This window comes from Chanodichthys erythropterus, chromosome 3 (assembly GCF_024489055.1).
Source record: "Chanodichthys erythropterus isolate Z2021 chromosome 3, ASM2448905v1, whole genome shotgun sequence".
Classification (NCBI taxonomy): Eukaryota; Metazoa; Chordata; class Actinopteri; order Cypriniformes; family Xenocyprididae; genus Chanodichthys; species Chanodichthys erythropterus.
In genome coordinates this window covers 30066754-30091921 of record NC_090223.1, presented here as the reverse complement: position 1 = coordinate 30091921, position 25168 = coordinate 30066754, and the positions used below count along the sequence as shown (strand labels likewise).

The following is a 25168-nucleotide window of genomic DNA, read 5'->3' as shown; positions in this document are numbered from 1 at the left end:
GCTCCGGTCAGGCTCGCGCACTGGGATCCTAACCGTCACCAGCACATAAAAGCGCGGATAACGGAGATGATTCCCTTCACACAGCAACACGAAACGGAGCAAAGTGTACGCAGATTGCAGCGATGAAGTGCCCTGTCAGTTTCCACACACCTTTGGATGTGACGAGCTCCAAGTAGCGGGAGTTTATCGTGACAGACAGCAGGTGGGATTCCACTCAGAGGAGAGCTCGCGCTTGACTTTTTGTTGGACATGGGACCGAGTCTCGGCTGTTTTGGATACGGTACCGGAGGAACCGCGTCTTCTTGAACGAAGAGCTGTCGACAGCAGGACAACGACGAGATGCGCTCCGACCACAGCTTCATCCTGCTGCTCCTCAACGGGACAGCGTGCTTGGTGAGCGGCTACGGGGGTGTTTTGAGGTCTAAAGGGTTATATTAAGTTTCAGTATTGTGTTTATCGAACCGAACGGGGTCTCTGTCAATGGTTGAGTGGTGCGCTTCACGTGGCCGTCACCTGTGCGTCAAGGGGTGGTCGTTATCGTCTTCCTGCCGTGCGCTCGAGGGCGGGAGTTTAGGGCGCGAGCTCTGGATGGACTCGCTCGAGCGCGTATTGACTCTTTCTTGAACGTCATGGTTCGCTTCGCGCGCAAGGGGTCCCATGCCTATTCTGCGTAGTTTGTGTGAGTTTGTGTTGGAGGAAAACGGTGGGGAAAAGAAAGATACGGTGAGAAATTTCAGGGGCGTCATGATCCTAATTTTCCGAGGGAGCACCAGTGACCGAACAGGCTCACATGGAGCCATATTTAGATGACATGACCAAAAAAATATATATTTAAAAAATAAAGAAAAGAATAAAGAGAGAGATAAAAAGAAAACACAACGTAACAATGCTAAAAACTTTTTTTTTTTGTAGAAAATATTTAAGCAGTATCACATGATCAAGTGTGCTGAATCATTTATTTACACAGCTCAGTTGTGAGTGTGATAGTGATTTTGTAGTTTTAAAAGTAATTCATATGAAGTAACCAAAATCATCATCTTCTTCCTCTTCTGTCAACGAAAATATTTCACCATAAGTCACCATGAAATCAAAATTGACAGTTCTTGTTTTCCTTATGGAATATTGCAGCATTTATTACAAATTATTTTTTAATCAAAATAACTTCCCCTCCCACTTGCAGTGACATCTCTTCTCTTCTCTGATTACGTGTTTACTGGCGCGAGGGCGGGACAACCTGTCACTCATGTGAGATCACAGCAATAGCAAACCACAACAATCTAACAATCCAATCAATTCCCGATGGCCCTACATTTTTTTTTTTCTTGTCTAGTAAGTGTTTAACTATAGGATATACTTCACAATAGGGAATATTCTATCACTAAGAAAAGCACAGCCTGAAGCCGGTCTAGAATATTCTACTCCAGGTTTTCCATTTTGCCATTTCACGAATCCAGAGAAAACAACAACACTATGACATTACAAAATAAATAAAAATTCACTTTGCACCACTCACATACTCTAGTCTGCAAGACCATGAATACACTCAAGTATTCTGCTACAAACTGCTTCACAGTGATAATAGGAAAATTATAATTTGGACAATTGGAAATTTTTGCCAAAATGTTGTTTCCGTTGCAAAAAAAAAGGGTTAAAATGGTTGCAAGGCGGTTAATAATGATTTATTATTATTATTATTATTTAGGTGAGGGCAAACAATTTGTGAAAGGTATGACTCAATTGAATTAAAATTGATTTCTGTAACAGCATATTTAGACATTTTTTTCTGACTTGTGAAACTAATAATAATTATTATTATTTAGCAGCTCTCAAAATCCACTTTGCGTAACAATCTGTGCCTCCTTTAAATAGGCATGGCACTTCTGAGAATAAGAGCTCTGAGAAAAATTCCACAGCTAACATTCTAATGAAAAATTCCTGTAGGGGTTGGAGTCAGTTGTTGTCTTGACACACTGTAAGAGTCTTACACGGCTCTTGTTGTCCCTATGGTTGATATCAATGAGCAAAATATCCATAATTTAACTTTAGAGCAAAGGTTGTGTACGGTGCCTGTTTTTTATGCACCTGCTGTGAGGGTGTTATAGCTTAACACCCGCAGTCTAAATTTAATCCCCCTCTGGCAGTCTCTGTGTTACAATTATCTGCTGTGTAGCTGGAATAATTCATGACTTCTTCTTTGACACGTTTTAATCCTCTTGTATTCTGCAGGGATACAAAATGATGTCATTAAAGTGGAAAAACAGAAGCATATCAGAATTAGGAATCTAAACAACAAACAAGCATTGCTTTATTTGTAGAGTTTAATTATGCCACATACAGGGTCTTTTTAAGGATGTTGCATTAGTACAAATCCAGCTTCCTGCTGTAAAGCCTCCCATTTGGCTACTTACATTTGTCTGTTCGGAAGGGGGCGGACAACTAATAACCATGACAAATCTTCCTTAGAATAATTACAAAACACCTACGTGTAATTAACTGAGCGGGGCTGCCGGTGAGAGGAAATTTAATAAGGTCACATTCCCTTAAATATGTAACCCAAGTTTGGATTTGATGGGGGGCAGTCCTGAGCGAAATACGTAGCATACATACCAGGGCATCACCAATCTTCTGGGCTTAAAGAAAAAAAAGTCTTATAGAAATGGTTCATATTTTACTTCACGATATGAAACATTATATATATATATATATATATATATATATATATATATATATATATATATTGCAAAGAAAAGAAACAGACTGAAAAGAGCAGACTCATAAAATTACAGGTGAAGGTTATAAGGAATTTAATTAAAATGCCATACTTGGTTTTCTTCGTGTGGCCTGCAGAATGCTGTCAGTGAATACCTTCAGATAAATAACCATACTTTACGTCAGGAAGACACTAATAATGTAATTATCCAATTTAGCTTACGGCGTTAGGTCATTTATCTGCCACATTACTTAAAACCTGAGGGGAGTCAGACGCAAGAAAATGGCTTATGTGTTCGCACACCTAAATTGGGCATCATGGGTAATTCATTTACCATGTGACAGTGATAAATTATAGAGCAATCCATGAATTATCCCTTATTAAACACTATTATGCCATTATTATTAATAGACATGTAGAGCACATTAATAATCAACCCTAATTTTCAGCGGATTTATTGAAACTAAAGGGCCTGCTTTAATAAAGCCTTTAAGTGTCCACCTAGTTAAACTCAGGAGCTTTTATTAAATCTGTGCCCTTTGCCATGAGCTGACTGAATTTAGCAACTAAGAAAATCAACTGATGCTTATAAGGTAGGAAACATCTAAAACCTGGCCACATACACATTACAAGTTATGGGAGCGAATCCACATAATTATCATTTTGTCTGTGTACTGAATACAGAAACCAATCTCGAAATCCTGACAGCTGACATATACTGTTGAAAACCATAGCAATGTATTTGCTATTTTGACCTGTTTGATGTTTTCTATATTTTAATTAGTTGTTCAGTTTGATTCTGTACACAGTACATAGACTGAAAGTCGTTATGAAATACCTATACCTAATGCATCTTATTGATCTGTTTGTGAATGATTCATCTTTCATCATTTTTTTTAAACTTAATCTTGCGGTGAAAAGGCTGACTTCTCAATGGCAAAATCTCCAGACTTCTCCTATCATTTAGTCTGCTTAATCTCTGCCTTTTTCTTACAAATAACTGCAAGCTTGCATTCAGATCTGCCTCTGTACAATCAACAACCGTTGGATAGAATTAAAGGGTGAAATCTTAATCTTAACCCTCTTCGAGGGTGTTCTTTGAGTGTTGGTCAAAAATTACAGATTTTTTATTTTTATTTTTAATGAAATAAATGTACTATATTTTAGTTTGATAATGTTTTTATATAATATTTTGTAATTTTAGGAGATTTTATGGTACTAAATTATATTTACGCTGTAGTTATAATCCATTTATTCAGTTTTTCAGCATAGACCGGAAAATTAATTTTCCTGTCATAAATTTTGAATGCTTTTAGAGCACAGACTTAAATTTGATCTCTTTTCAGAGGTAACGCTTGTTAAATACTATTTTCCAATTTTAGATGAAATATATATATTTTCAAAGCATGTTTTACTCTAAAATTGCAAGACAATCAAAGCCATAAATCTAAACAAGTTGTATTCCAAATTTGAGCTTGATATCTCAAAAAATGAGCTTTCAGTAAGATTTTGTTTGGCCGAAGTACCAAAAATTTTCACAAGATGAAATTTGTCTCCCATTAATTTCCAGTGCAGTCATTTTTGACCACGAGGAGTGACCTTCTCGAATCATGTCCTTGATTTGTGTGTGTGTGTGTGTGTGTGTGTGTACGTTCACATAGCAAGTACCAAAACTTTACCAATTTTCATACTATTCCAATTAAGTAAAATATTTGAAAAAAAAAAACAAAGCGTAACATTTTTCAGTCAAAAATGACCGAAGAGCACCAGAAGGTTAATAATAAAATCTGAGAGATGTCTGTCCATCCATAGACTGCCTTTGCAACAACCGCTTTGATGCTTCAAAAAGTTAATAAAGAGATCATAAAACTAATCCATTTGAATTGAGCGGTTTAGTCCAAAAAATATTTAATTTAGGCTTTTACTCGCATGTAAACATTGATCAGCGAACATAAGCAGAAGCTCAACCCAACCTGAATGATGCACAAGAACCTCTTCCGGAAGCTCAAATGTGCTCCACAACAAGTGAGGTTCATTCTCGTGTGTTACGCAGCTCATTTGAGCTTCCAGAAGAGGTTTTGTTCTTGTGCGTCATACAGGTTCGGTTGAGCTTCTGCTTATGTTCGCTGATCGACATTTACATGTGAGTAAAAGCTTATATTAAATCTTTTGCTCAGAAAAAGAGATCAAGTCTCTTTAGAAAATTTGGACTAAACCATTCATATGGATTTTTTTTTTACTTTATGAACTTTTTGAAGCTTCAAAGTGGCCGTTGCAAAGGTAGTCAGTGGATGGACTGACATCTCTCAGATTTCATCAAAAAGATCTTGATTTGTGTTCCAAATATGAACAAAAGTCTTATGAGTTTGTAATGACATGAGGGTGAGTAATTAATGACAGAATTTTAATTTTGGGGTGAACTAAGCCTTTAAGTCTCCTACCTACTTTTTTTTTCTTTTTCCATAATCCATATCACTCGGGTATACTTCACAATGTGAAAGGAAGATCTGCTGCTTCTTGACTTGACAACGATAGGAAGTCAAGTGACAATAATATTTTGCTGCAGTGTGAACATACACTGAACAGATCTATACTGCACACATCTCAGTAAACACACCAAAATATAAAAACAACAAAAACATTTTAAATAATAATACACAACAATATAAAATAAAAAATGTCCATACTTGCACATTAAGGTAGCCAACTCCTTTCTGTTCTTTAACAGCCATCCTTTTCACCCTCTTTCATTCTTTTCACTTTCACTGATTGTGATGATTTAAGTGATTTCTCCACAGAACAATGTCATGCAGTCAAGAGCTTATTGCAGGCAATTACCGCGTTAAATGCGTTTATGCTGATGATATTGGCCTAGCATCATTCTCATTATGAGCTCATTAAATTAATACAGTTACAAGATGTCATTTTTCAAAGTCGGCAGTCCACTTTCTATACACAGTCATGAGGGAAAATAAACTAAACACTGACATTAAAATCAGACAACTCCAGTCCATCTGTCTGGGTGAGCGCAGTAAGCTTTGGTTTTTGGCATACACAGAAAAGATTAAAAGACTGTGTGTTAATGTGTATGCCTGTGTGTGTGTACAAAACATCAAATCACACACTGTTTCTTTAATGCATGTGATCAATATGAGTGAAAGCTGTTTGTGTTTTCAGACCCATTCAGTTTAGAGGGACATTTCTTACTGGACCGACATGCTCCTAAAACTAAATTACTGAAAAAAGCCATTACACAACAGACCCAAAGAGAGAGTGTTTGAAGTCTGACAGTGTCCAATTTTAATGTTGCTTAAACAGCTCTTAAAAATCTGTTTGCATGCCATAAACCGTCAGATATTCTGTGACTCACCTGTTCAACGAGGCCTCTCTTGTTCCTCACGGTCTGCTGCCTTGTCTGGCCAGATTTACTGTACAAAAAAATTCTGAGACTGTCCCCTAGATCGACCCACAGTTCATCTTGAGACAGTAAGTTAGTCACTCAAAGACAAACAAGTCAGACAATGCACAAAGCACAGTACCAAAGGTTTCCAATCCACCTCCTTCCCAGAGATGGGCATCATTGGCATGGCTCTCCCTTTTCAAGATAAGCTACAGGACAACTAAATGGCACAGCTTCTATGTATAGATTATTAAGCCCTACTGTCAACATCCAATTATATCTCAGTTAAATGCCACTGTATAAATATTAAAACACTGCTTAATTGAAACTAACGCTATGGTAGTTATCATGCTTACATTATACTAAGCAAGAAAAGCAAGATGTGGACTTTGTAACAGTCTCTTGTCATTGTGATTAGGACCATTTTCTTAAGACCAGAAACACTCTGTGCAAACACATACACAATGCATCGCAAGTGCATATTCTCTAGGGTTACTGTGGTAAAAAACCCCTAGAAAACTCAGTACTCAAGGGGGCGACAGAGTTACCTTTGTCATGTCATGTCATGTCTGTGATATTAAACCAGATGTGTTGTTCGGGCAAACAGCTATACTATGACAGTAGCTGACATGATATACCATACTGACTGTAGAATGACACCGTTTATGGTCAAATGTATGTCAGGACAGAAGGCAAAGTAAAAGGGCCATCAAACTAGACTATGAGCATGTGAAATTTTCTTTGGACACTGCAATGGTTGCGACGTGACGGTCGTGAAGCATCTTAAAAAAAAAAAAAAAAACTACATACATTCAACATTAACAAATAATAATACATCCAAAATGTAAAAATATAAAATCTACTCCCCTTTCCTGCAACATTGCTAACCTGTATCTTTAAAGTTAGTGTTCTTTTAATTCACCAAAGAAGTGGTGCCTTGTTAATTTATTCCCTGTTGTTAAATGTTGATGTTAGTTCAAAATGTGTAAATTTTAATGTTAACTTATATGCAGAAAATGAGAGTAGCAGTCTATGGAAGCCATGGAATAAAAGAATAAACAAGTTTATTTCTCACAAATCTGAGTTTATATCTCACATTTCTTAGAAGGAAAAACAGAATTGTGAGATATACTCATTATTCTGACTTTTTCCCCTCAGAGATATGAAATAAACTCACAATTGCGTCCGAACTGGGAGATATAAACACGTAAATGCAGGAAAAAAGTCAGAATTGTGAAATAAAACTGTTATAGGCTATGTTTAAAAGTTATCTATGTAAAATGTTATAGGTTTAAATATTATTATATGCTGTAACTACTATGTATGTATGTCCCTTATGAACTGCATATGTGAATATTATCTAGACTTACTGTTTACATCAAATTCATGCTTTAGTAGTAGACTAATAATTGCAGGTTTTATCAGTCCAGTTTGTGACTTGCAGCATAAACATCTGTGTTTAGCTTCAAAGGGCGTTTTCAGCGATGGTATTCTATAAAAATGAAGACTATATTTTTTGCATTCCGATTCAGACATCCAGAGGCACAACAAAATATTTTTCTTTTATTCTGTGGATTTTGCACATTTTCCTCCACTTGCTACCACTATTTTCCTGCAACCACTATGCGCGCACAGCTGCAAGTAACGTAACTGTGACGTCTGCTCCAGATGGGTCTATACGGTTTATAAATGTTAAAAATGTATGTGTATGTACATACATTAACCAACATTGTTAATTTACATGAACCTGACACAGTTTATAAATGTGTCTGTTTTTGCATTTCCATACATTAAGGAAAATAACTAGTACTTTTGAGTTTTTTAACATTATTGCTATTCACAAACACGTTCAAATTATGCTTTAAGGTTTACCTCTAGTTTGGATTTGAATCAATCCATTTTCATCGAAAGCAAATGATCTGCTGGACCAATTATGACTTGGAAAGCAGGACATATTTGTTTATGTCTGAGGAGGTTCTGGACTTCAAATAGACTTGTAGAGAGGGGAAAAGATGAGTTTCTTCATGGATGCAGTGCTACATCCAGTTTATTTGAAGCATGGACATCTGTCACCATCTGTGAAAGTAGACAGATGGTTATTGTACTACCAGAGCATTGCAGTGACCTCATCAGGGTGTGACAAAGGCATCTGCTGACATCATTAGGGTGTGACACAGGCATCTGCTGGCGAAACCTTCAAGGCTGGATGAAAACAGAGTTATATTGCTTTTCTTATTCCTCCCCCATGGTGTCCACTTAATGTTTAATTCTTGAAATTTTAAAGTCTTTAATTACTAAGCGAGTTGTCAGTTCAAGGATTAGCTCTGAGCCTGGTAACAAATACTGTTTGAAAACATTAAGAATAGTATGTGTTTTTTTAATGGCTGGTGTCTAAAGAAAAGTGTATACTTATGGCTTAAATAAATAATGTCATTTGTAAAACACAAATAATTAATATTAAAATATACAGTGTTCAGTGTAAATGAGTACACCCCCTTTGAAAAGTTACATTTTAAACAATATCTCAAAGAACACAAAAACAATTTCCAAAATGTTGACAAGACTAAGTTTACTATAACATCTGTTTAACTTATAACATGAAAGTAAGGTTAATAATATAACTTAGATTACACATTTTTTTTGTTTTACTCAAATTAGGGTGATGCAAAAATGAGTACACCCCACAACAAAAACTACTACATCTAGTACTTTGTATGGCCTCCATGATTTTTAATGACAGCACCAGGTCTTCTAGGTTTGGAATGAACAAGCTGGAGATATTTTGCAACATCTATCTTTTTCCATTCTTCAAGAATTACCTCTTTTAGAGACTGGATGCTGGATGGAGAGTGATGCTCAACTTGTCTCTTCAGAATTCCCCATAGGTGTTCGATTGGGTTCAGATCAGGAGCCACTGAATCACTTTCACCCTGTTCTTCAGAAATCCAGCAGTGGCCTCCAGATGTGAGTTTAGGATCATTGTCATGTTGGAAAAGTGCATGACGACCAAATACACGGAGTGATGGTAGCATCTTCTCTTTCAGTATAGAGCAGTACATCTGTGAATTCATGATGCCAATGAAATGCAGCTCCCCGACACCAGCAGCACTCATGCAGCCCCACATAAGGACACTGCCACCACCATGATTCACTGTAGACACCATGCATTTTTCTTTGTATTCCTCACCTTTGTGACGCAATACAGTTTTGAAGCCATCAGTTCCAAAAACATTTGTCTTGGTCTCATCACTCCAGAGTATAGAGTCCCAGTAGTCTTCATCTTTGTCAGCATGGGCCCTGGCAAACTCTAGGTGGGCTTTTTTGTGCCTGGGCTTTAGGAGAGGCTTCTTTCGTGGACGGCACCCATGCATGCCATTCCTCTGCAAAGTCAACCCAGTTTGGCTTTCTACTTCTTTAGATAACTGCAGTGAACTTGCATGCCGATTTTCTTCAACCCTTCTCATCAGAAGACACTCCTGTCGAGATGTTAACTTCTGTAGACGATCTGGACGTCTCAGTGAGATGGCTGCAGTTCCAACTTTTTAAAATTGTTGTACCACTTTTGCTAGAGTATTCTGACTGATAAGTAAAGCTTTGCTTATCTTCTTGTAGCCTTCACCTTTCTGGTGTAAAGAAATTAAGTTCTTTCTCAGGTCTTGTGACATTTCTCTTCCATGTGGTGCCATTGCTGACAGCATGAAATGAAAAGGGGGTTTTAACACCCTTTTATAGTCAACTGTCTGCTGGACACCTGTGTAATGAATCATTCGACTCACCTGTGGTTGAATTCTTGTTAAATTAGACATTTGTAGTCTAAAATTTAGCTTTGCTCCAGAGACTTTAAGTGGGGTGTACTCATTTTTGCATCACCCTAATTTGAGTAAAACTGAATTTTTAGTTCTCTAAGTTATATTATTAACCTTACTTTCATATTATAAATTAAACAGATGTTATATAAATCTTATTCTTGTCTAAATTTTGGAAATAGTTTTTTGTGTTCATTGAGATATTGTTTAAAATGTTACTTTTCAAAGGGGGTGTACTCATTTACGCCGAGCACTGTATAATAAAAAATTGAAATGTTGTCAAACTGATGTACTGGGGACATAGAGAGTTTAAATTCAGCCTTGATTTTTGCTATATCAGATGTGAAGAACATCCCGTTCAGGCCTAGAATGGAGCAAAAAGTGGTTAGTGATCTTCAGACATTCTGAATGATGTAAAACATTGGAGTAACAGCACTGAAATGATCATGTTCATGATACTTTACCTTTGAAATGTTATCACTCCAAGAGTCATCCCTTAATACCAGACATTTCTTACTAGAGAATTTATCAAAGGAGTGCACAATTTCATTCCCCACCCTTCTTTTTCTCCTGCTCTCTGCATCTCTCTCCCTCTCTGATTCTCAGTGTGTTCCATGAATGATCCTAACAAGTGCAAATGGGGTCAAATAGATGAGATCTAAACTGCCTGTTAGAGCCTGTCCTATAGTGTTATGGAGAATCCCATTACTTTGCACATCAGCTGTGCTCTCGGTCGTGGAAGAAGGGAGAGAGAACAGATGTAGTTTAGGATGGTGTTTGTGTCGATGACATAAAATCAAACCTCTTCCGTTAGACTGTCTTGCACTGCTGCCACACATAGCCTTGTTGGACCTTACTTTGTCACCCTTTATCACCCAGCCTCATCCTACCTCACTCACAGATCCATCACTAAAATTCACAGGGCCCAGGACAACATGTTTATGGGTACAATGAACAGTGGTTCTGAACTGGCTTTGTTTAAGAAATCAGACTAAATAGGCCCAACAATGTGCACAGTTAACATATAGTTCATATTGTTGTAAATGTAACCAATATGTCAACATAGTTTTGATTATGCATTTGGCACTCGGCAAGAAAAAAAAATCATAAAACACAATATGGTCTGTTTTTACACATTGCAAGTGAATGCACACTTAATTTACATTATATTTTCTTTCTTGTTTAGTTTTGTTCATGATTTTCTGAAGATGTCGCACAAAATGTTTGAGTGTAATTGGATGCACAGCCAAGTCTGCATTTACTTGATTAAAATACAGTAAAAACATTAAAATTATGAATTGTTAGTCAAATTTAAAATAACAGTTTTCTATTTTAAGAAAAGAAAAAAAAAATCTATTTTATTTCTGTGATGACAAAGCTGAATTCTCAGCATCATTACTCCAGTCTTCAGTGTCACATGATCCTTCAGAAATCATTCTAATATGATGATTTGCTGCTCAAGAAACAGTTTTTTTTGTGCTGCTTAATATTTTTGTGGAACCTGTCACAATTTTTTCAGGATTTTTTGATGAATAGAATGTTTAAAAAAAAACAGTGTTCATTTAAATTCAAATCACTTTTGATCATTTTAAGGCATACCTGCTGAATGAAAGTATTAATTTAAAAAAATAAATAAATCCTTTGATCCTTTTGATTCCTTGTTGATCCTGGAACAACATTCCAATCAACCAGTTTTGTATACTCTACAAACCGTACTTTCTATCCCCCTACCCTACCCCTAACCCTAAACCTAACCATCACAGGAAACTGTGCACACCTCTATTTTCTCACAAAAACATCATTTATTATTTTTATTAATTAATTTACATTGTGGGGACCAGCCACGATGTAGGTAAACTCAGGTTTATATTACATCGTGGGGACATTTGGACATTTGGCACACACACACACACACACACACACACACACACACACACACACACACACACACACACACACACACACACACACACACACATACATAGGTTTGTTTTGCTATCTTTGTGAGGACATTCAATAGGCGTAATGGTTTTTATACTGTACGAAATGTACATTCTATCCCCTTACACTACCCCCACACCTACCCATCACAGAAAACATTCTGCATTTTTACATTTTTAATAAAACATTGTTTAGTATGATTTTAAAGCTTTTTTTCATGAAATGTCCTCATATTTCATGTTTACGTCGTAATACCAGTGTAATACCCATGTCATTATACAAATTTGTGTCCTCATAAATCACAAAAACAAGCACTCTCTCTCTCCATACCCAGCCCACCTCTCTCTTCCTGGCCTGTATATACTTGCCTCACCTTGCACAGAACAGATTGTGCTGATTTGCACCCAAATGCACATTCTCTCTGTCAATATGGCATAATGCAAAAAAATTGACAGCCAATTCATGCGCCGCCATCTCACCGTGAATACTGAATTAGCCCTGGATCCAGCGAGCATCACTGAACTGAACCCATCCAAATAATTTCAGATGGTCAGTTCAAGTGAGATGGGCCATGTAAAGGGGCACGTAGACAGAGGTGGGGAGGAGCAAAGAAGAGACTGATGTTTGTAGCTGGGACTGAGGTCATAGGTGGGTGTAAGGGTCTGCTTATTGGGCTCTTGTGACCCCCTTGAAGCCGGCATAAATTATTCATTAAGAGTCAAACGGCTTGTTTCTTGTGAAATTACCTTTCTCTCCCCTTTGTGTTCTCTCCCTCCCTTGCGCCTCTTGTCTTGGTGTGGAATAATTAGTTCTAAGGGCAGAGCCGTTTGCAGATTTTAATCATGTAACAGAAGGAGAAATCTCCCAGTGTGAGCGGATGAGGTCTGTTGCAAAGAGTGAGAGAAATAAATGTGTCGGCGAACACTCAGGAATCTGAGTGGGATCTGGGGCCTTTAATTAAAAATTGATGTCATATTAGAGATGGAGATTTCAATCCAACAGCCTGAGGAAACACAGGAGCGCACGGCTCTTATTGAGAGACAGAGAGACGGAGAGTAAGAGCGCGAGAGAGGTAGTTTTCATTGCACCCTGTCTGCTTCCCATCCTCTCCCTCAATTATAGGGAGTGATTTAGAAAATGAAAATCTCATCTCATACATATTGTTTTCTGCATAATATTCAAACTTAATTTGACACTCAGGTTAACGGCACAGTGTCTTTCCACTGGGACATAATACAGTGTGTGTTTGTCGGTGTGCAGTACCTTGAGTACTCAGAGGAGTTTATCACCTGAATCATACCACCAAATTAAAGACATATTGTCAGACTTATTGACATGCACTTGTCAGGTACCTTGATTCATTTTCGACTTTCCTCTTTGGAGACTTGTAAAGATCACGAGTATGGCAATATATTTCTTTCATGGATTCATATGCAGTGGCTGGTGTTATTTACTTCTTTCTGGCTGACAGTAGTGCTTAACTTCTTAAACTCGGCCCATAGTGGAGGAAATGTACTGGAATAGGGACCTGTGTTTTGTAAACACACAGTAAATAGTTTTGTTAGAAGAGGGAATCTAGGAAAACACAAATCACATTTTTTCCCCCCACAAATTGGCACTGTTTTCAATTGTAATAATATTTCACAATATTACTATTATTACTGTATTTTTGATGCAGCCTTGGAGAGCAAAAGAGACTTTGTGATGCAACTGGGGTATATTTGGGCTAGTTTTGAGTAGCATTTGGGCAGGTTTTGTTGTGAAAACCTGGCAACCCTGCTGCAAAGGTACTTATAGTTAGTAGAATGTCAAAAGTGGACTGTCGAAATAAAGTGTAACTGGGACTTCTTTCAAAAACATTTTAAAAATCTTACTGACCCAAAAAATTTGAACGAAGCTAGTGTTTTGCTATTTACACTAGCTCCGCCCGCCAATGTCTGGTTGGGCCACTCAAGTTTTAAAAAAGATGCGTTGAATTCAGCGTCTTCAGTGGTGAGTAAAGCTTACATACCTGGCTTTTAGCGCGATCGACGCGGGTTCGAATCTACTTTTTGCCAAGCTCGTTCTTCTCCATTTTCCCATCACATATTACATCAGAAAGGCAATTATTAAAAAAAAAAAAAAATGAAAATAATGTTCTAAAAAGTGGAAATAAACTGCCTAACTAACTAACTAATAATATTAAAAGTATTTATTGGGTAGGGTTAGGGAAGGTGTAGAGAGGCAGCATCCTTTTAATAATTTTAATAAATATAATCATTTACACTCTATGATATTACTGCATCCTGTTAATGTACAAAAATACTGAGGTGCAAATATTAGCATCTAATTAAAATTTACTCATATTGCAAAGAACTTTTACATGGTGTAAACAGAATCTATCGCTATTTTCACCTAGTGTAAATAGCATATCGCTAAGAAAATGCTGCTATTGTCACTTAGTGTAAATAGAATATATTGCTATTTTTACTTAGTGTAAATAGCATCTATTGCTGCCTTTTTTAATTAGGTGACTGGTTTGTGTGTGTGTGTGCGGGGGGGGAGGCTATGAAATTATAGGTGAATATTATTCTTCCTCAGCATTGGTTAAATTAGTAGAAAAGAAAGGTTTTAGAGAGAGAAAGATATTGCATTTTGATTCAAAGATTGTGAAAACATACCTTTAGAATAACATTCTCTGATATACTGGACTGTAAGATCTCTACACTAAATTTTGATTCATGTTGCTGTTCAAGTCTGGACATTGGAACAAACTGGCATATTCTTTGTTTCAGAAAGGAATTTGAGTTAGGACACGTCGCCTCTCCCCTTCAGGAAGGTTTACATTAATTGCAGTGCCTGTTTCTTTAAACGACTAGGCAAAAACGTGTACCTCTTTCTCCAGTGCTATCAGTCTGAAACTCTGTAATAGTGTATCTGTCTGTTCTACTATTGCCAGGGGAGATGTGATTCAAAGAGCCAGAGCTGGCTACACACTCTCACACACTCGTTATGGAATATTTCAGCCCTCTGAGGCCAAAAGGTTGCTGTTTTAAAAGGTTACCCACAGCAGCCTGCAATCCTACCTCTGATAGGAGCTTAAATTAAATCCATATTGAAAAATTCACTTCAAAGACGACAAGTTATTATATGCAAAGTGTTTTTTTCCTTGAACAAAGATTTTTCATAACAATATGATAATAAGCACACATATTTAATTAACAACTGCTTCAGTATTTTGCAATAAAAACTGAAAATGCATGCAATATTGAGAAAATCAGACCCTACAGCATTATTATTATAATTAATATTGTGAAAAAATGAAAAACAGTTTGCATATTTGTTGCTAAGAATTTCTTTTTTCATGGCTGATGGGACTCTTTTCATTTCTGACACCTTAGTCTGAGACAACATATATTTAATTAGAAAGCTACAATAAGCCCCATTACTCAACTGTAAAACATTTATGAAAGCGTTATTCAACGTTTTCAGACAAGAGCCCATGGAATACAGATCCTCATGGCACTGAGAACAGTCACAGATTCTCCTATACGGATAAATCAGCAGAATCAGTGGTATTCCCAGATGCAGTCGCTTGAGCTCTGCTGAGTAAAATGATGCTGTCGTCTCTTTAATTGGCCTCGGTAGAGCACTGTAGCTGTCCCTTTAAAAGACTCAGGTAGATTGTTGTGCCAGTCTGTTTTTAATTGGCTGGGGTGAAACTGTGTACCTGTCGCTTTAAATGCCTGTTTATTGCCTCTGGAGCTGACAGGCCCACACCGGTCATCTCCCTACTCTTCTCTAAACTGCTTGCATTGTTCTCCTTCTCCCAGCTCCCACTCTCTCTTCTTCACTTTACTGTCTCATTCTGGCTTTGAATGTCATCTGCCTGCTCTCCGGATGCCTTCTTCATTATCGGAGATGCTGTTCCTCCAGCTCTTACCACCTTCTCTCTCCTCAGGCTATGTTTGGAAAGCCATACTATACTGTTTTTGCAGTGTGTATACAGTATACAAGTTTTCTGATGTGCAAACTGTGCAGTATAAAACTAGAGTAAACTATTTGCAATACTTTTTCCTCACTATATATATATTACAATTATTCATCTAACAAACAACAAAGCGATTTATCCACTTTTAACTTAACCAATTTTAATTAATTAAAAAATTGAGCACCAAATCAGCATATTAGAATGATTTCTGAAGGATCGTGTGACACTGAAGAATAGAGTGTAAATGATGCTGAAAATTCAGCTTTGACATCAGGAATACATTACACTTTAAAATATATTAATTTAAATGTTAATAAAGTTTCATATTACTACAGTTTTTGCTGTATTTTTAATCTAATAAATAATTTGGTGAGCACTTTCAAAACATTCAAAAATATCTTATCGACCCCAAGCTTTTCAACACTAGTTTACATACTTTAGAGTGCAGTACTATAGTATACTATTCTCTCTGTCAATGCATCCATTTTTGCTCCTTCAACTCTTCCTTCATCCCTGCTTCCAAAACATGAAACCCTAAAAATCATCTTCTCTTTCTGTCGCCTGGAGAAGCACCTAAGGCTAGTTGTCAATAACTCTAAATGAGTCACATTTACCACAATGACAAATACCCCCACCCCCATTGCATTCTCTATGACTCACATGACACACACCAGACGGCAAAAACACAACCCAGTTTCAGCCAAATGGCTCTTTTTTTTCATTATTCATATAGCATGTACTGTTAAAGGCCTTGTAAAATTGTTCAATGAGTGTTTTTCATTCCTGGTGTTTTCCACTGAAACAGAACATTGGGGTGGGACAGATGGTTTATTCTTTTATGGTAGTTTATTTCTAGTAAATTTTCTCAACTTTTAGGTGTGCATTAGCACATAGATGAAGTCAGAGTTAACAGACGTGGACTAATAGCCACAAAACTTAAATGATGTTTTTTTTTTTTGTGGAATCTAATCCAATCCTCTATTTAGATTTTACATCATATCCTGAACTGCTGGCCTCTGTGTTTGTATTTTCTGTGAAATAAGATTCTGAGGTGTTACCTGTCCTGATCCGGCTCTGCACTCGTCAACATCATAGCAGATCTTTTCAAATTGTAAAGCCCACATGGGCTCACCTCTAAAGAAGCTTTCACATTCACTCACTACTTCTCTTTCCCTTTCGCCCGTCCCTCTTATGCAACCTTTAGCTCTGTGACTCAGTTGCTCAGCTCTTTCTTTAGTTCTTTTTTCCTTCTTCTGCTCAGCTATTTACCATCTGCTGCCTAAAGCAGTGCTCTTGTCCTTTTTTGTTTTATCACCCAGCTAATCATCCATTAGGTCTCTTTAAACACACCGACCGGCCAGATGCTTACATTGCTAACGGCACAAAAGGCAAAAGGAACTCCATGGTGCAGTTACAGAATGTACCAGCAGGGGCTAACTGGACCCTAACCCCCTGAAAAACATTAATTCATAATAATCATTCATTCATTATAATCATTCATCTTACATGTTATAATTTATACTGTATACAATCACTTTCCTTTTTGCACTGAATTTTGCAAATTGTAAACATCATATTTACTGAGAATAGGTAGCATTTGTGATTACATTTTCAAAAGTTATTTTTTCATAACTTATTTAGGCTTATTCACAGTTATTCTTGTAACATACATCGACTCGATGCTTATATATATATGAAGACTTCAGATGCGAAAGCCTCTAAGTGCCATCTGAAATTTTCTTCTAAAATAAGCATTTTTATCAAGATAGTATGTTTAGGTTCAGTAATTTCATTTTAATGGCACTTAATAGGTCCTTTTCATTGCCATTAAAGTTAAATAACTGAACATAAACATACAAGCTTGATAAAAATGCTTATTTTAGAAGAAAATTTCAGATGGCACTTAGAGGCTTTTGCATCTGAAGTCTTCATATGTATATATGAATATATATATACACACACACACACAACATTGTATATATATATATATATATATATATTTGTTTTTCTGTTGGTCATATTTAATTCACAGTAATACTAGAGGAAGAAATAATAGGAAGGACAGAAATAAACAGAAAATAACAGGAGCTGGACTCATTAAAAAAAAAGAAAAAAAAAAAAGGTTGAAAATCTCAAAAAATGAAAATTATGCCATAATTTAGTCATCATCATGTCATTTCCAATCTTGTACTGTAAGCATTTCTTTCTCCTGAACACACACACAAAGATATTTTGAATAATGTTCCAGCTGTTTTTGTCCACATGTACATATTGTAAAGGTAGAATGAAGCAACGCAATTGACACTTGTGATAAACAGTTCAAAGTGTATGCCTATCAGTGCTCATTATGGGCTGTATCATACACCTGGCACAATGTGGCGGCAGGCACGGCACAAGTGTTTTTTGCTAGTTTCAGCCCGACGCACATATAATTTTCATGCCACATGGGCGAGCTGGTCTGAAAATGAGATGTGTTTAGGCACATTGTTGGCGCATTGCTATTTTGAGCCAACCGAAAACGACTGCGTCATTGACCAACAAATACCTGGTCTAAAGTCAATGACGCAGTATTTTTTTTATTATTTAAAGGGCGCACTAGTAATATGCGGCTATAGGCGGGTGCACAACATGCGTACACTCTTGTTGCATACACAGGGACGTGCAGCAGCACACAAACATTTTTAGATATTAAAAATAAAAGGATTCCTCTCTGGAGAAGTGTTCAGTCTTTCCGCTTGCAAATAGCGAATCCACCATGGTGTAAGCGCAACTGGATTTTAAAGGGAATGAGAGATGGGACTCTGATTGTTTTACTGCACGTTATGCCTGAAAAAAACTCATGACTCATCAAGAGACTAGGAACAACCCTTTGGACCATGTGCCTGGTGCACCGACCATTTTCATCTGTCAATAAACTAGCAACAGTCAAAATACGGCCCTATATGTTATCATTTGTTTTGCCGTTTATGCTTTTTGTCCTTGTGTAACAACAGAGGTTTTGAATACTTAGAAAACAAGTTTTGCGACTCAAAGCAAGTATAATCGCCATAAACTCATTAAAGTCCAAATTTATTTGGGATCCCATAAACAAGTCACTGATGCGTAAAGACTTCATACAAATTAATACTCAATGAATAAATGGGATTTACTGTGCTTTTACTACAGAGTTATATTACAGAGAACCTCTCTCCCCTAATTGAGCCTGCACCACAGAGCTATTTTTCATCCCTCCTCTGTTTATCACATCTAGCCTTTTCTTTCTTTCTCAACCCACCGTAATTCACATGAAAGCTGAGTGTAGGATTAGAGAGCTGGTCAATCTAGACAGCATTACACTTTCAGTACCAATGCCTCCAGCTGCGTTCCTCCCCTCCCATGAGAGTTTCATCTGGCAAAAAAAAAACATATTGTGTTATTCCACCCGCAGTGTTTAGCATGCTGCGCTGTCTTGCACTGCTCACTTTAAGTGGTTGAAGGAAGCGAATGTAGTCAAAACCACATCAAGTCTGTAGGATGATGAAATGGTTGATTTAGTTACAGATCTTATTAATAACAGGCGGAGGAACATCCCTGTCAAGAGGTGCAGAAAATTACAGTGATATTGGATGAATCATGTCCTTAATTTCTCATGGAGGGCAAAGAAGTTATAAAATCCAATTCATCTCATTCAGAGATGCTTTCATTTTGTCACTTGATTCGTAGTGTGGATTATAATATCCTGTCAATTCCCCACCGTCCCCTCCTTATTATTTATGGTTGGACATTTCTCAACAGAATCCTTGAAATGAAGTTTCCTTTACCAAAAATATAATCGAGGATGTCTCCATTTTAGGACTCGGAAGTGCTTTCAGTGTCTCTTCACTAAACACTTTTATGTGCAGTAACCATCCACCAAAAAATAAGATAATGTCTTTCTCCTTTTTTCATTTAATTTCTTCTTTAGCATGTGAAGATTATTCTAGAAGATTCTAGTATTCTAAACCTGACATTGTGTACTGCAAATAGTGTGGCTCTTATTATGGCTATAAATATTGACAATAAGTACATTTATTAGCCATCAAAGTTACAGCTTTTAAAACAAAGAAAGTTCAGCTTTTTTACTTGCTCTTGATGAGGTCAAGGCTTGTAAGGCTTGTTGGAGAAAACTGGCCACAGATCAATATGCGAAGTCAACTTTTTTCCCAACATATTGGGAGTAAAGGAGAGACAGATAGCAAGAGAGAAAGCGAGAGAGATGAAGACTGAAATTGAGATCAGGTTATAGGAACAGGAGGTAATGGTGCGGTTGGTCCTCCTCACCCCTCCTCCATTGAATCTGCTTCACATTCATCCTCTTTTCTGTGAGGAAAAAGAAAGAGAAAGAAAATGAGAGTGAAGTCTGAATAGATTAAAATCAATATGTCTACCTGCTTTTTATTTTTGTTCATTATTAATCTGGGGCTGAGATGCTTCTCCAGGGAGATATGGGAGAAATGGGATTTACTTGCAGGTCCTCCCTGTGTGCCATTTCGGAAGGTGGTTTGAGCGGCACAAGTGAAATAAGCTCTGGAAAAGAAAAGGATGCAAAGAGACGAAGAATTGCGACATTCCAAAATCTTAACTTTACTTGAAAAAGGACATGATTGATTGATTAACTGATCATACAATACATTATAGAATTACTTCTGCCTTCTGGAAGAAACATCACTCGAATCAGAAAAGTGTATCCAGACTGGAGTGTTTACTCCTCAGAGAAGTATGGGATGAAGAACAAAGCTTTTAGTTGGTGAAAACAACATTGCATCATTCAGCGCAGGGACGCAGAAAAGAATGTGTGTGACTGTAGAGCACTCATAAGCAGTAGTATTTGTCAGTTGTTTTTAATGAAATAATGAATTAGAAATAAAAGAATTTAGTGTTTTAAGCAAATCTTACAAACAGTTTTGAGATTTGTTTGTAAGACAGGACTCCATAAAACAGACTGAGATATAAATCATTTTCACACTGCAGTCTATTGTGTCAATGCAATCCACAATCAATGCCTTAAACCTTTCGGTCACACTGACAACATGGGATAATGTACAGTACAGTCAGCAGGTCATCATCACAAAATAAACCTTGACATGCAAGTGATTAAGACATGCTGAAATAAAATAAAGTATATTGAAATAATTTTAATATGTCAGAAAAATTGGCCACAAAGTGGTGCGCGACACTAGCACAGCAATGTAGGAAATCATTTACCTGGGATAGCAGTAATTTATAAAAGTGTTCATTATACAAAAATAGTTGTATAATATATAATATGTCTGATAATACTTGAACACTTTCATAAGATTTAGGCAGAATTTGACAAAACTTATCAGTCATCAATATGCATGTCGAATACAATGTCTCGTCAAGACAGGTGTTTCCAAGCAGAATAATGCAATTTAATATTTATACTTCCAATTAGCCAGCATGACATTGATGCAAGACCTGCTCTGCATAGCTGCTGAGCAGATTAGCAGCTCTGCAACGGAGCTAATGTAGAATTATTCAGTCTGTATAGGCGTTACACGCTCGTCAAGGCCGGTTATTAATCCACGCGTTCTTTTATAGAGACCTCTTTTATAGAGCACAAAGAAGTCCACGCAAAATCCAAGCAAAGTGACTGAGAACCTGAAGAAAAACGGGCACGACTACAGAAGACTGAATTAGCCAGAGCGTGTTGCGCTAATCCGTACTGTATAAAACTGAGTCTGTCTTATCAAGATTGGAGATAGGCACTTAGAGTAAAGTAAAATGAGTATCAGGCATGAGTAAGCCTGATTAAGCCGGAATAAGCCTGCGTAAGACGAGATGAGATGGGCGGGAAGCATCAGAGTGGGCTGAAGGATCAGGGTTGAGACAGGGCAGCATACATTATGGAAGAGAGAGATCCTTAAGCTCAGTGGATCAGGCCTACCCTGACAGTGAGAACAGACTCATACACACACACACACACACACACACACCAGACACTTACACACAGTCTGAATATACATGCTTATATAGTCTGGCAGCAGGATCTCTCTCACACACAAAGATAGGCAGAATTCTCAAACACTGACTATGACTGCATACATTTACTGTGAGGGTGGACTGGCATATATTCTGGTTGGAATATACCAAGTCCAACCTGCTGAGAAATAAATGTGGGTTTCAAATAAGGTCTCTAAAGGCATACCTTATTCTGTTCTTTCTTCCCTTCCTTCCTTGTTTTTCCTTTGTGCATTCAAAACCACCATCATATACCTACTCGTAGGAAAAATCTCTTTAATATATCAATTGTTTTTGGAGAAAACAAGAATAAACCTGAGAGCATAATGGTTATATGTTTTTGTCCGAGGAAAAATACCCCAGTAATTTCATAATCACAGCAATGTCCCAAACTGTGCTCAGATTTGCTGAAAGATTCCAATTAAAAAGCCACAGATTTCAATATGAACCCAAACATTTCACATCAAAGTTTTCCCAAAACACGATTATCTGAGATATGCTATCCACAACAATTTTATAGCTCGTCTACACTCTTACTATATATCAGTCATCTCATTCATGTCTGTTTATCATGCCTGGCTTGTCTGTCAGGACATTGTTTGTTAAGTTTACAAACATTTCCTTTAACCCTTAAACGCAACACAATGCGTAATTTAAAATATGGGTGAAACACCTGTGAAAAATCAATGAAGTAATTTCCTTCATATGACATGTTGGAACCAAACAACACTTTACACAATCTATGTAACTTATTAAAAAACATTTAACTATAGCAAGTGTTTATTTTGCTACAAAAACAAGTGATTACTGTTAAAACAATCAATCAGTTTTCATCAAGTAGTACACTGAAATACACCATCCAAACACATACACCATCCAAATACACTGTTGGTTTGCTAAAATGTTCACCTTGGTGAATCAAACTAAAACTGTGTCCTCCCTTTGAACCTACCTCAGGCTTAGAGACACTTGGCACTCCAGAGGCAAGTCACAGTTATATTTTTATGCCCTGGAACAGATGGAGGTGAAGACAGAGGTCACAAGACTATAGGTAGTGTGAGATGGCATCAGTTGACTTGGACACCATTGGAAGTGGGAATTAATTTTCTTGGTTGCGGTCCATATCGCCACAACTCGCAAGGTCTCTGCAACCCATAAACCTGGAAGTGAGTTCTGTCTCTGGTAAAGTCAGAAAGCTTCGGTACAGCATGAGACTGTTTCCTAGAAATGAATGTGTCTTTTGGGGAAGTTTTCGCTTTGAACCTGACCATGCGGATACAATGCAGCTCAGGCCCATGGCTCAGAGAAACAGACCAAACAGAATTTAGAGATCATCAGATAATAAACAATACATCAAAGCATCATTGTTCTCTGACACGCTGTAACACACACACACACATACAAACTTGTGAAGTGTCACATCCAACTATTTGATCCAAGGTATAAGAGCTCTTGTTGGATAATCTGTGTATGAGGTGTTTCAAATAGATCATTACCAACCCGTAATTACCAGTTACACCCACTCTGGGGCTCTTCACCCATCCATGAGCCCACATAAAGAGGCATCTCTTCCACCTCCACAACTCTCTATAATACAGTAAAAACACTGAGACACACACACAATTTTATCTAAGAACACACTAACACCCTTCTCTCCTCTTGGACTACTTCCATCCAACCCCAACCCCTGTTCGTGGCTTTGCTTTATAAATAAAATGTTAAAATATATTAAAATTAATTTTAAAATGAATGTTAATTTGAATAAAAATGCCCTCTATTCAACACTGTGTTTCTTGAGGATGGCGTTAAAATCTAACAATCTCTCTCTCTCTCTCTCGCTCTCTCTCTCTTAGTTAAATTAACTCTGGGAGCCCTACAGATCTCCTGTAAAAACAGATAAGCCATAAAGGGATCGAATCATTCCCACGCAATATCTAAAGCAATATCTTGAACCAGTGAGAGTAGAGGACAGGTCAGACTGCAGAGATTAATTCCTGTTGACGGGAGTCTAATGTGTCCTGGACATTTGTATGAGGTGTCAGTGACGCTTTGCCGTGGGTGAATGTTGATTCAAGTGCTAATGATGTTTCCCTTTTAGCAGCTCTTTTTTTCCTTCTTTCAATTCAGTCATTCAAATCATGCTATATTGCAAGGCAAGCACTGCATTAAAATTCCTCTTTCTATTCTATTAAATTCTATTATTCTTCATCTTCTCGACATTTTTTTGCAGTCAATTCAGCTTGAACAGATCAACATACATTCAATAATTTCAATCTATTCAGACTTTGTTTTTTCAAATTTCAGCCTTAGGTGCGCGACCTGTTTTGGCTTTAATAAACTTCACATCTCACTTTTGCAGAAACAAAGTCTAAACCCTAAGCATTCGTTTGCTGCTGTGCAAACAGCCCTATTTCCTTTGAGAAATACAAATCTAGTTTCTATTTAAATTCCTGTCTGTATAACCTCCTCTGTCTTTAAATGTCATCATCTCTATTACACTTTCACTCACCGGCTCACTCTTGCTCCTGTTTTCTTTCCTCCAGCTGGCTCTAGGACAGGAAGATACCCACTTGTCATCTTCTTCCTTCCCCTCATCTACGTCAAAGTCCTCATCCCCAGCAGAATCCTCCAAAACTCTAGGAGTTCTGGGATCTCAGGGTTCGATTTCACCCCTGAGTCGCTGGGTGATGCACAGCCGTGGCCGAGCCGCCAACACTTCCACAATGGAGCTACCCTATCATTCTCCGGTGCCCTTTTCCAAACAGGAATTTTGGGAAATGCTGGGTAGCAACCTCCTCAAAACGGACACGGATGCGTCGGGGAACTCCCGTGTCAAGCGCCGTCCCCCGATCGTCAAAACAGGCAAATTTAAAAAGATGTTCGGCTGGGGCGACTTCTACTCTAACATCAAGACGGTGCGCCTCAACTTGCTCATCACGGGTAAGATCGTGGATCATGGGAACGGCACCTTCAGCGTCTACTTCCGTCACAATTCCACCGGCCAGGGGAACATCTCAGTCAGCCTGGTACCTCCGGTGAAGGCCGTGGAGTTCGATTTGGAGCGCCAGAGCGTGGTCTACCCTAAAGACTCAAAGATCTTCAACTGCCGCATAGACTACGAGAAGGTGGACCGCAGCAAACGCACCTCGCTCTGCAACTACGACCCCTCCAAGACCTGCTTCCAGGAGCAGACACAAAGCCACGTGTCCTGGATCTGCTCCAAACCCTTTAAGGTCATTTGTATCTACATTTCATTCTACAGCACAGACTACCGACTGGTGCAGAAGGTCTGTCCAGACTATAACTATCACAACGAGATGCCCTACCTACCTTCAGGGTAG

The 25168-nt window shown here is 37.7% G+C and overlaps 1 protein-coding gene across 1 annotated transcript; it reads left to right on the top strand.

Moving 5' to 3' along the window:
* On the top strand, positions 1 to 25168 carry LOC137010764 (neurexophilin-1). The gene is made up of 2 exons (XM_067373060.1): positions 1 to 393; positions 24371 to 25168. Exons 1-2 carry the CDS (start codon positions 340 to 342, stop codon positions 25166 to 25168), a joined length of 852 nt encoding a protein of 283 aa, XP_067229161.1. The 5' UTR covers positions 1 to 339.

Excerpts from the sequence above, each read along its gene's own strand:
- LOC137010764 (XM_067373060.1), top strand. The coding sequence starts at position 340 with ATGCGCTCCGACCACAGCTTCATCCTGCTGCTCCTCAACGGGACAGCG. Across the intron at positions 394-24,370 it reads TCAACGGGACAGCGTGCTTG|CTGGCTCTAGGACAGGAAGA; the intron begins GTGAGCGGCTAC and ends TCTTTCCTCCAG.